This window comes from Rhea pennata, chromosome 3 (assembly GCF_028389875.1).
Source record: "Rhea pennata isolate bPtePen1 chromosome 3, bPtePen1.pri, whole genome shotgun sequence".
NCBI lineage: Eukaryota > Metazoa > Chordata > Aves > Rheiformes > Rheidae > Rhea > Rhea pennata.
In genome coordinates, this window is record NC_084665.1 from 1,765,898 (window position 1) to 1,778,450 (window position 12,553).

Genomic DNA, 12,553 nt, shown 5'->3' on the forward strand with positions numbered 1-12,553 from the left:
ATCTCCAGAGAAGGAGACTCCACAACCTCTCTGGGCAGCCGCTTCCACTGCTCCGTCACTCTCACAGCGAAGAAATTCCCCCTCACGTTCAGGCAGAACTTCCTGTGCTTCAATTTCTGCCCATTGCCTCTTGTCCTGTCCCATGGGTCAACTGAAAAGAGCTTGTCCCCGTCCCCTTGACACCCTCCCTTCAGGGACTTATCCACATTGATAAGATCCCCCCCCCTCAGTCTTCTCTTCCCCAGGCTAAACAGGCCCAGCTCTCGCAGCCGTTCCTCAGAGGGCAGGTGCTCCAGCCCTCTGATCATCCTTGTAGCCCTACGCTGCACTCTCTCCAGTAGCTCCATGTCTCTTTCGTGCTGGGGAGCCCAGAACTGGACACAGTACTCGAGATGAGGCCTCCCCAGGGCTGAGTAGAGGGGCAGGATCACCTCCCTCCACCTGCTGGCAACACTCTTCCTGATGCACCCCAGGACACCATTGACCTTCCTGGCCACAAGGGCACATTGCTGGCTCATGGTCCACTTGTCATCCACCAGCACTCCCAGGTCCTTCTCTGCAGAGCTGCTCTCCAGAAGGTCAGCCCCCAACTTGTGCTGGTGCGTGGGGTTATTTCTGCGTAGGTGCAGGACCCTGCACTTGCCCTTGTTGAACCTCAGGAGGTTCCTCTCTGCCCAGCTCTCCCGCCTGTCCAGGGCTCTCTGAGTGGCAGCACAGCCCTCAGGTGTATCAGCAGTATTAGAAAAAAGTTACGTGTTGTCAACTTAATCATTAAAAAATTCCAAATAAATTTCTGCTCTTGGAGGCAAAGTGCAACACTTGTAACATTTAGATCTCAAAATGAGGTTATAGAAGTTGAGTAAAAATTAGATTCACTCCTCGATTTCACAAGGATGAGTATTTCCCTAATGTTTTCTTTACACTACAGCAATGAAGAGCTTGTAATTCATTATTTTCTGCATCAGTTGAAACAAACACTTTATAATATTTATTTGGACATTATCAATGTTCCAGCAAAAACATTAATTCAACCAAATGCCTTTTAAATACTTCCATCATAAGAAGGTATTAAGGAGTAAGAATTTGTTACTATATCAAGAGTTCCATAATTGTAGCAACACAGATTTTCACCTTTATGAATGGAAACAGTGCTGCACAACACTCAAATTCAACACCACTGCTCTAACGACATAAGGCTTCTTCTCAACTTACTGGGACTAGGAGAGAAACAGATGAATTCCAGCCAAGTGTATCTAGGACAAGCTTGGAATGCTCCTGTACTGAAATTACCCTCTACTCTGCAACAGCAGTCAGAGCAGCATCAACAGCACCCATGAGTGAAAGGAAAGTGTATTTTGTATTGTGAGAGTGGTAGCCTGATAACATTCAGTCAAGAACTAATTTGGGGAAGCTTTTCTCCTTCTACTACACTACACATAGCTACTACATCAGAATCATTTCACTCAAATTTTCATTATCCTCATGACCTGTGGCTGTGAATAGTAAGCCAGAAGCTTGACAGACACACTGCCAAGAGGCAAAGCTCAGAACTACCACCTTGTAGAGAAGTTAGAAGTGATTTGTCAGAAGAAAAACTATAAAACACATATGCCATAAGCACCTATGCCAAAGGAATTAGAGAGAAAAAATTAGTTAAGCTAGCACTGAAACAAGAAACATACAGATGACAAGATCCCTTTCACTAGCATGTCCTCCAACTCCCTGTATCATCATCAGACTTTTAGGTCCAAACATTCCTTTCATCCAAAGCACTTGCATATGTAGAAATTGCAGCAATGCACATTTCAACAGTTGGAGGAAGCATATTCCAGCCTGTCTGGTGAGCCCTGTGTGGTTTTAACAGAATTTCAAATTTCCTGTGGTGATAATTTCAAAACCACACAGTATCTTCCTTTATATTCTTGAAAATGAGCCAATTAAATATATGGTTATATCCAAATAAATACAGAAAGCCCACATAACTAGGCTTAGCTACACTTAACCTGCTTTCTAAATTTTTTTTCTTCCATGAAATCCCAAATTTGCATCAAACTCCATTGAGGCTTGAATATATTGTTCAGAAGCAAATAATATGAACTGGAAAAGAACTAGATTTTGACAGCTGAAGTCCAAGTATTACAGTCCAAGACACCTTAATGAAGACCATGTTGCAAGAGAACCTCCAACAGTAAAGAAAAAGGTTAAAATCTTGAAATAAGGCTTATTCTGCTACCAATTCTGATTTTAGCAATTAGCATTTCAAATTCAATTTGCATTTCATTGTTGTAGACATGATTTGCAGGTGACATAGCAAATATGTAGACAGACATATACTCAAGGAACGTGACTTGACTTACAGGAGGTGACATAAGTATTTATAAATAGCTATTCTACTCATAATTAAGAACCATGCCTTCTCACTAAGAAGCAACCCATCCTTTTAAAGTTCTGTACTCTTACTCTTTTCAAAATCTGAAATTTTGACTGGCTGTGTTAGTTTAGCTTTCTCCCTCATATTATGAACTACCACAACATCAAGTGTGCTCAGTACTTTGAAAAAAATTTAAAATGAAGAACAATAAAATTGAATTATTTGTAGTATACTTAGAAACAATGCATCCCTTTTATAGTCCAATTAGATTCTCAGTCAAGAACTGCAGGAGGAAACTACAATAGATACACTACTGTATTTATTTTAGAACTAAGCATCTATATTTTCACATCTGTAAAATATTCACAATCCAACAGAACGAGATTTTTAGATAAACTTTCCATTATAATGTATCTGGAAGCCTCAATAGCTGAAAAAAAAGTAGTCTTTTTTTTTTTTTCTCCTTTCCTTTGTTTTGTTCAATCAACCTATATTCCAGCTGAGGAGAACAAATTAAGAAAATAGTACTTAAGTATATGACAGGGCTCTAAGACAGATTTCAAACAATTCTGTAAGCTAAATTAGTTTGCCTTTGATAAAATCTCTTAACTCTGGATATTCACTCAAGCCAGACATTCCTATGGCATAATAAAAATTCTCTTTTTTTTTAATCCAAAAACTTAATACAGACTCTAGTTCTACCTTTTAACATCTACAGACACCTACTGTCATTCAATAGGTATCTCTTTTCACCTCTCATTGTAAAAGTGTAAGCAAGCATATAATGACAAAGTTTTAAAACAAGAATTAGTTCTATGGTATGGACAACTTACTTCAAAAAGAAAGAGAATGGAGTCCAGCTCCTCCCTTTGTGATTTATTCCCTGCAAGACAAAACAATAGGCTGCCATAAACAAATGGTATAACAAGACAGAAAAGTTACACTTTTCTTATTCCACTGATGTCAAGAATGTTGTACTTGGTTCATTATTCTTCATCTTTCTCTCATATTAAGAAGAGTAAGATGCTCTCAATTTCCAGCACCTCTTTAAATTATAAGAGAGGAATATCTCAAGTTCCAAATCCACTAAGTATCATCACTGTGTTCATCTTCAACAATTGACTGTTCTTACTGACATGCCTTCATCACTGAAATTTGTTCTGTGGATTTTAGGTAAGATGTTCAGTTGAACAGACGTGTATGCAGGATGAAGGCCTTTGTTATTTCACAGCAACATGTAAAGAGATGTGTATAAATGCACAAGATCTGATTTTTGTGCTGAAGTGACACTTGAGGTCATAAACAAATACACCATAAACATATATTTAAAATCCTTTTCAGTTACCTATGACAGTTCAGCCTACAATTTTCCATGCTTGTCTCTCTTCTGATACCACAAAATTAAGACGGTTACTAATACTGTACTGCATGAAACTGTAACTATATGTAATTGTGGATTATACACTCAATAGAATCTAACAGAATGATTTTGCAAACAGTTAGGGAAAACTGATTCAAAAAGATTTCTGGCAAAATCCTAGAACTTACCTTTTTGTTTCAAGCTATTTTCCAGTGTTATGAAGTTTTCATAGAAGACGAAATAAATTTGAGAATAATTGTTCTCAAAAAATTGCTTCAAGTCACTTCCATCCACAATATCTGAGGAGAGGACCAAACTGAGTTATTACAGAACATAAAGAAACCTGAAAAAGTTCTTCTAAATGTAAATACAGCATAAGAGCATAAGTGTAATACAAAATAATTAAAAATATTTCATTTTAAAAAGTGTTACTTGTGCGAGTTGCTACAGAAGTTTCCAGATCTCCTTCTCTGGTCATACTGCACTATGGTAAGATTTTTCTCCACTTTGCTTTATAATTAGCCCCTCGCATTTATTTATTCAATAAAAAACTTGAGGAATGTAGATAACTTTAATAAAATTGAACATCTCGAGTAACAAGAGTCCTGGAGGGAAAAATGGGGGAGGGGGGTGCAGGGAAGAGATTACTTTGCATCCTTTTATATCTAGTGAAATGACTAAGACACTGGATAGGAAGAACTAAAACCTTATCTTATCAGCATTACTAGCATAATACTACAGTATTATAGCCTCAGTCCTAGAGCAAGGGGTAAAAAGGAAGGTAAAGGTAAAAACACACAAATACAGCACTTGGGGGGAAAAAAATAAAACTGCAAACATAGGTGACCAAGTTCTGGAAGGGCTTTCCAGAATAGAAAACTTTCTCCAAATGATAGATGTAGTATTCTGTTGGATGCTGACATCTTGCTTTACTCTAGTTCAAGGTAGCCCTGGAGACCCACTGTCCACCTAAACACCACCAAAAAGATGATGAAAGATTAATCTAGCAAAGAACAAACAAAGCTCAGCTACATTCAGTCTAAAAGACAGAAGACTGTCAGAGTTATCATTCAGTAGTACCATTAAAAGCAGTTCAGAATGTTAATATTCGTTACGGAGCACAACCTGCTCTTTTATAGGGACAGAAGGGCCAAGTCCAGATTGGAGGCTGATACAAGCCAGCTAAAACACACCACCAGAAGAAGCCAAAGAGCTTCCCAAAAAACAAAAGCATTTCCCCCTCCTAACCCCCCTGGCAAAAAGCTGGGACTAAAGCAGGGTATCATCATAGGAGGAAGAAGCAGCAATCTTTGATCTTGGTATTATTCTTGTAAAGGTGGTATTTTGCCACCTAATGATGATCAGAAGTGATCCAAAAGATCGGGATTAACAGATGAGACGGAACAATCTCATAGAAGACTCATTCATATCAGAAGACGACCTAAAAGACCTGAAGTTATTAACAGTTACCCTAGGTACCTGCTCAGCTAATGGGCATATCTACCTCTCTGATTTTGATGACCTTGTCCTAGCCAAACTAACGTTAAAGTGGTTGAATCGTATACTGTGGGCATAGACAATTCATTACAAGAGGTGGAGAAGACAGCATGACCTATCACAAGCAAAGATGATTACCTACAGCATTTGCCATTTCTCACTAGGACACAAAACAAAAGCCTTAAAAATACACTTTGGCAAATCCATTTCTTTTTAGCCCTTTTGGTAGCTGATGACAGTAATAAAAAGTCCTTCGCGAATATTTTTTAACTTAATATGCAAATTACACTACTCAGTAGCCGCTATGTGTGGATATGAGACAATACAAAGAATCCTTGGCAAATCTGAAAGAACACATGTGTGTGCAAACAAACACACCTTCTTTTGAGGGTAAAATAAAGCTTGTGTATTAGAGGAAGCCTGCAAGATAGCTGTTCAAAAATACCTTAGAGAAAAGGGGCAAAACCACGTAGAGACTAGAACAGAGCCATTTCCTAAGGAGATGTTAGTGTACTTCCAGTGCTTTGTGGAAACGGACAGCTTACAGAAATGTACATGAACATATGGAGTTCGTGAGACTAAGGAGCTTGAGAAAACTCGATTTCTGGTGCCTTCCTGAGGAACTGCAACAGGAGGTCTGTTCTCTGTAATGGAAGCAGTTTTTGTGCACAATGGCTGGAAGCACACTGCAGCAATCCAGGGAGGAATGGGCAGGAGGGAGAGTGAGAGGTGAAGTGCTACCTGATACTCGGGCATCAGACAACATCCTATCCACTCTGCTATACACAGGGAGGTATAATCATGCAGGTAAGAATTAGTCCCGTTCACAGGAAAGAGCTCTACTTTTCTGGCTAGTCAGCAAGCCATTTGGGTGAACACACCTGAGATGACTTTTTTTTTTTTTTTTTTTTTTGCTAGTTTGTAACTTTCTCCTACTTAAGTACCAGCTTCAAAGACTATCCCGTTCCTTTGATTCATCTCTCAACTAAGAGGGTAGATTCCTAGGAAAATCAGGACTGATGTGGAGAGGAAACACTACTGAAGCCTGAAGGTTTTGCATATTCATTTAACTGCCTTAGATATTGAACATAAAAAGTGGAATAACCATGTAAAGAATGTCGTAACATTTAAATGACTGTTACCTAACAATTAAACACAGTAAAACTTATCCTTACAGCAGGAAGCCACAGGGGAATTTTACACAGCACTGGTAAATGGATCTTTTTACATCATGTGTTAAAAAAAAAAAAAAAAAAAAAAAAAAGATTAGCTTCCAATGTAACACTATTCCTGAAAGAGTCAGACTCTGACATTGAATTACTGTGGCACAAATACTGATCAAGTCTAAACTTTCATAGTTATTTAAATAAACAAACAGACTGGAATCTGGCCAAAACATTTCATAGGTAGCAGCATGTTACAAGGAAAAAAATACAGAAGCATCTAAAAAGTATTCACACTTAATTTCTAAATGTCATGAGTTGTACCAGCCAAAAATATTACATTAAAAAGAAAGGTCAAATTCATGCATCTTTGTAAGGAAACTGAAAGTCACAGATTTAATTAGTCAAGTATATGATCTGTAAATTTACAGCAAATACCTTGATTCAATTTTCTGTAATTAAAAGTTTATCTTGCAGAAACACCTGACAAAAAAAAAGTTTATTTTTATTTTCAGGACAAATTTAGTTCAGTAATCTGATCCTCTAAGGGTTAGACTTGTACTGAACAGACAGGAAATTGTTTCAATAAACTAAGAATCTTAATGCCAAACAGTTCATCTAAATAGGTCTAAGTTAAGACTGCCATTATGATCAAATAAGAGTATATTAGAGAGTAAAGCTATTAATTAAAAAATATACATTGCTTATGGGCAGAGAAATTTGTCATTTTCCAGGATATAGAAACTATACAGCCACAGAAACACAGGCTGATCCCGAAGCAAAGGAGGAGGAAAAGTATCCCACTGCAGAGTACCACCATGACATAGTAAATATGGGTATCTGAAGACTTTCATTACCACAGCTAAATGTGAAATCAGATTAAACATATGGTTTTAATATACATTTAGAAGTAATTACACTGGGAAAATAAATGACTCTAGGAATAAGTTGATATACTTCCATAAATTAAACCAAATACTGAAGAATTAAAAGATGTCAAGGGAGAAGGTAGGCTTTAAATTTAGCATGAGAATCCAAGAACATAAATCACAAACTAACAAAGTACCTTGGTAGGAAATACTCCTAGATTACTTAGACAATTCTTTAACTGTTTCAAGTTGTATTTCATGTTACTCACACCCTACAACAGAAACTAAACATAAACAAGAGTCCTACAACTACTTCTGTCCTATCATGTTAAACGAATGCCTGGAACGAGTCAGCAACCTCAAAACAAGGTGAACGTGAGAGGAATGGTACTAAGAAGAACGGAGTTCATCTCAACTCGCTAAAGCATGCTGAAATCAGCACTCTACAACCAAAGAGGATACTAGTTAGCATTCAGTTCAACCCAAGATTCAGAGGTGCTGAGCAGAGCAGTAACAGCCTGCAGCACATCCCCTCTAGAGTATCACAAGGCTTTAACAGCTGCCTTGGCTTCTTCAGCAGAGGAAACAACTCTTAGCTACAGAAGGTACAGCAGCAACATTAGTACAACATTAATACCTCCGTATTTTCTTCCTTCTCCAGTTTCCTCAGCATTAAAGTAAGATTTTCTGCTCTTCACTATAAAAGAATTGAAATGCATAAAAGGAAAGAATAAACGTACTTTGAGTCAATTTGATGAGTATGGGGCCTCTGCTTTATAACAACAAAGAGCTTCCATCACAGGAGGAACAGCTAACACAAAGAGTTGTATTACTTAACTGTAGCTAGAGTCATTCTTCTTAGTGGTTAACAATTTTACCTATGATGTATGTGAAACTGGTTAAGAGTTGAAATTAAAAAAACTAGTATCATGGAACTATCTATCTAATAAGTAAAACTACTGGGAACAAACTGAATCTGTCAGAAAAAAAATAACCGTAAGAAAATATCTTTTAGATTTTTACAATTAAAAAAAATCTTCATCACTTCTCCATCTTTAAAAACACAGACTAGGATACCTCAAGTTTTTTTTCATTCCTCTGCTTCCAAAACACTTCTGATTTTAAAGAAGCTTACACAGGAAAATGTTCTACACAATACATTTAAAAGACAATCCTGCAATCTAATCAGATTCTTTCTATATCACCAAAATATGATCACATACTTAAAAAAAAGAAAAACCTCACATACCAGCTATGGTTTATTATGGTTTATACATGCAAACTGCAAACTCAGTTAAGTTTATTGGGTAATTGGATCACTTGAAAAAGTACACTTTCAGTTTATTTAAAAAAAAATCCCTAGGCTTTCCTAGGCCTTATTTTCCAAGAATAAAAATCTTACATATGCAAATGTAACATTTGCAAAACATACTTTGATTTTGTTTGTTCCTTATCATAACTGTTTTTGTCAAAGAGATGCATTTAGATGATTCCACCCAGCAATAAAAGGATAAAGGGCAAGAACTACTAACAAAATTTCTTCCTATTCATGTTTCACTTCTCAAAGAACTCATTCATTAATCAAGATTACAAAGCTGATTACAGCAAGACCACCCAATAATATCATATCACTACAGAACAAAGAATGAAATTAGCTAAGTGCTATGCTTTTTTTAAAAAAAAAAAGGATTAATACCTATTCAGTAGTAAAGCTTTGGTTGGTTGGTTGGTTGGTTGTACTAAGGACTGATTGAAAACAATCAGTCCTTAGTAACTGCTCTACATGATATTTGTTTCCTACAAAACGCTGGTCTTGAATTTGCAAGCTATGTGTAATTATTCCTCTCTATGAATGCCTTCTATTAAGTACACCAGTAAGGGAAAACAAGGCTTTCATTTATAGAGATTTCATATGAAAGAATGAGGTCATTAAAAACAAAATGAAAAGGCAATTTCCCTTTAAATTGTGAAAGGAGGAGAAAGGAACTGCCTAATCATGAAAGTAAATTCTCCTTTACTAAGTCTGATATTTAGGCGGTTATCAACCTGCTATTCTGGGACAAGCATGCATTCTTACATACATCCTTTCTTTAGTAAACTATTTTGTTCCTCTTTTGCATAGTAAAGAAAAACAATTTGTACCCCTGAATGACAAAAGGCCAAAAACAACACTCCCATTTACTAACCTAGAAACATTTATTTGCAGTTTTCTTGCGATTCTGCATGCATGCTGTCATCCCAGTATAACTGCCAATTAAACTAAAAAACACACACCCAACCAATAATTACTATTCAGTTAGAGATAGAGCATTCTTGGGCATTATTGAATTCCTTATTTTTTGCATATAGCGTGAACATCATTTTTCTACTCCTTTGTAGTGTATTTGTTCACAATGATGAGAAGTGGAAAGCATCACTGACAACCAATGTTTCATTCTACTTCTATCGGTATAGGCAAGATAGATAGTATCTTCACCTGCTGAACAGATCTCTGGCTGGTAGAAGAATACGTAAAACTAATGATGATACCCTCTCCATTAATCTCTCTCCTCCCTAAGTCAATACTGATTGTAAGGAAAGCATCTCTAGATAAGCACCAATAAATAGAGCATGTCTTAACCTTGCAAGCTTGTTTCGTGTTCTCTGTATTACGCTCTGTCCATGATATTGCTCAACTTGTTCTACCCATTTCACAAAAAATCACCATGACAGACAAACAGAAAAGATGACAGGAAAGAACCCTCCTCGAGAAAACTTATTAAAAGTCGCCAGAGAGCTTAAGGTAGTTAACTTGAATCACTATCATAAATATGTTCAACTTTTAGCATGACAGGCTCATTCTTCTTTTCTTCAAATAGAAGACAGTGAGAGTTTCATTCACTCTTTATTATTTAACATACTAAGGTAAGATAATACTTTTGGCAAATAAATTTGCCTAAAACAGCATTTATAAGCATTCTAGGAAATTAAACAACAATCTTGGGACTGAATTACAGGTATTTGGTTTTTATACTACTGATAAATAGCTCCCAAATTACTATTGTTACCATGTATTTATACATGGTTCTTACAATCCTGAGAGATTTTTTGTACTTAAAAGGAAGATTTTGCAGTCATACCATGGTTAGTGATAAACCTATTTCCAGCTTCACCCCAGAAACTACATACAATTTTCACTCACACTCTCAAAATCACACTATGTTTCAAATTAAAACTTTAAATGCCATATAAAAGTCCAAAAGATATTTTTCCTTTGTTCTTTGAAAGAAATTTCCATTCAGCAAGGGGATATAACTATTACCCCGTCCCTAAAAAGAGTCAGATAAAACAAATTTTAAAATAATTTTAACTTCTCAAATTTCACATGAAATCTACAGAACTACTGCTTCCCTAAAAGCAGAAAGTAGTTTAGAAGTTTTAACTTTTGAATGTCTAAAAATTTCTATTAAGCCTATATTTATCTAGCTATCTATGAAATTACAAAACTATGCAAAACAGTGCCATAACTAAAAAGAAAAAAAAATCACATTAAATACTAACTAGTAAGAATGCTTACTAGTTAGTAACAATGCTAACTAGTTAGTAAACAAAACACTTATCTCCTTTTTGAAATAAAAACAAAGTATCACATGGTATCTCACCCAATTTTAGGAAGGAGAGAAGAGTGACAACATCTAAATTACTAGAGAACCATAATAGCGTTAGTTGTTTCATAGTACCTTTATTGATGAAAAAGGTGTCATGACAGCGCAATTCTTGAAATCAGATTGGGGGGGGGGAGGAGGAACGAGGAGAGGGAGGAAATCAAGGGAAATGGTATAAGCTATACAAATACACGAAACTAAACATTTCAATTGTACCCAACAGGAAAATACTAAAAGAGAGGTTTCAATAAAGAGGATATTTTTACCTGAGAACAGGCACTGGAACTGGAATAAAGTCATAAAGAGCAGTGATGCTTTATTTAACAGAATTTTATTTCAGTCAGGTAAGACAAACTTGCACAGGGAACAACTAAGAGACCTGAAGCTACCAAAGCCATGTTTCATTGATCCCACAACTCCTTAAGAAAATTTATATCCCTTCCCCTCATCCCTCCCTTATTACCTTCTCGTATTTTTATCCTCCTACATCAATAGTACCTTAGAAGAATAATTGTTAAACTGTTTTGTTTTGCCTGTACACCAATGCACGCAGCATGGGGAATAAACAGGAGGAGCTGGAGATCTGTGTGCAGTTGCAGGGCCATGATCTCATTGCAGTTAGAGACATGGTGGGATAGCTCACATGACTGGAACACTGTCACAGATGGCTATGTGCTTCTTAGGACAGACAGGCCAGGAAGGTGAGGTGGTGGAGTTGCTCTTTATGTGAGAGAGCAACTAGAATGCATTGAGCTCTGTCTAGGGGTGGAGGAGGAGGCAGTCCAGAGCTTATGGGTGAAGATCAAAGGACAGGCTAACATGGGGGACATTGTTGTGCATGTCTACTACAGGCCACCTGACCAAGAAGAGGAAGCTGATGAGGCCTTCTACAGACAGCTGGAAGTAGCCTCACAATCACAAGCCCTGGTTCTCATGGGAGACTTCAACCACCCTGACATCTGCTAGAAGGACAAGACAGCAAGGCACAAACAGTCCAGGAGACTCCTGCAGGAGACTCCTGCAATGCATTGATGATAACTTCTTGTCACAAGTCATGGAGAAGCCTAAGACGAAGGGTGTCCTGCTGGACCTTGTCCTAACCAACAAAGAGGGACTGGTTGGAGATGTGAAGGTTGAGGGTAGCCCTGGCTGCAGTGACCATGAGATGGTGGAGTTCAGGATCCTGCCAGAAAGAAGTAAGGCAATAAGCAGGATTGCAACCCTGGATTCAGGAGAGCACACTTTTGGGCTCTTCAGAGACCTACTTGGAGGAATCTCATGGGTTAAGGCCCTAGAGGAACAGGGGGTCTAGGAGAGCTGCCTAGGATTCAAGCATCACTTCCTCCAAGCTCAGGAGCGGTGCATCCCAAGGAGAAAGAAGTCCAGCAAAGGGGGCAGGAGACCTGCATGGGTGAGCAAGGAGCTCCTGGCCAAATTCAGACAGAAGAAGAAAGTACACAGACTGTGGAAGAGGGGACAGGCTACTTGGGAGAATTATAGGAATGCAGTCAGAGTATGCAGAGATGCGGTGAGGAAGGCTGAGGCCCATTTGGAATTGAGTCTGGCAAGGGACATTAAGGACAACAGGAAGGGCTTCTTCAAACACATCAGCAGCAAGGGGAGGACTGTGGAAAATGTGGGCCCGCTAC

General features: G+C 37.6%; 1 protein-coding gene across 2 annotated transcripts in view; it reads right to left on the minus strand.

Moving 5' to 3' along the window:
* Positions 1-12,553, minus strand: part of RALGAPA2 (Ral GTPase activating protein catalytic subunit alpha 2) — a 171,948-nt gene that overhangs the window by 150,624 nt on the left and 8,771 nt on the right. For both annotated transcript variants that reach the window (XM_062571340.1, XM_062571339.1), the window contains exons 2-3: positions 3,920-4,030; positions 3,205-3,254 (exon numbers count right to left, since the gene is read on the minus strand). In XM_062571340.1, coding sequence (XP_062427324.1) covers positions 3,205-3,254; positions 3,920-4,030 — 161 coding nt within the window. The remainder of the gene's footprint in view (positions 1-3,204; positions 3,255-3,919; positions 4,031-12,553) is intronic.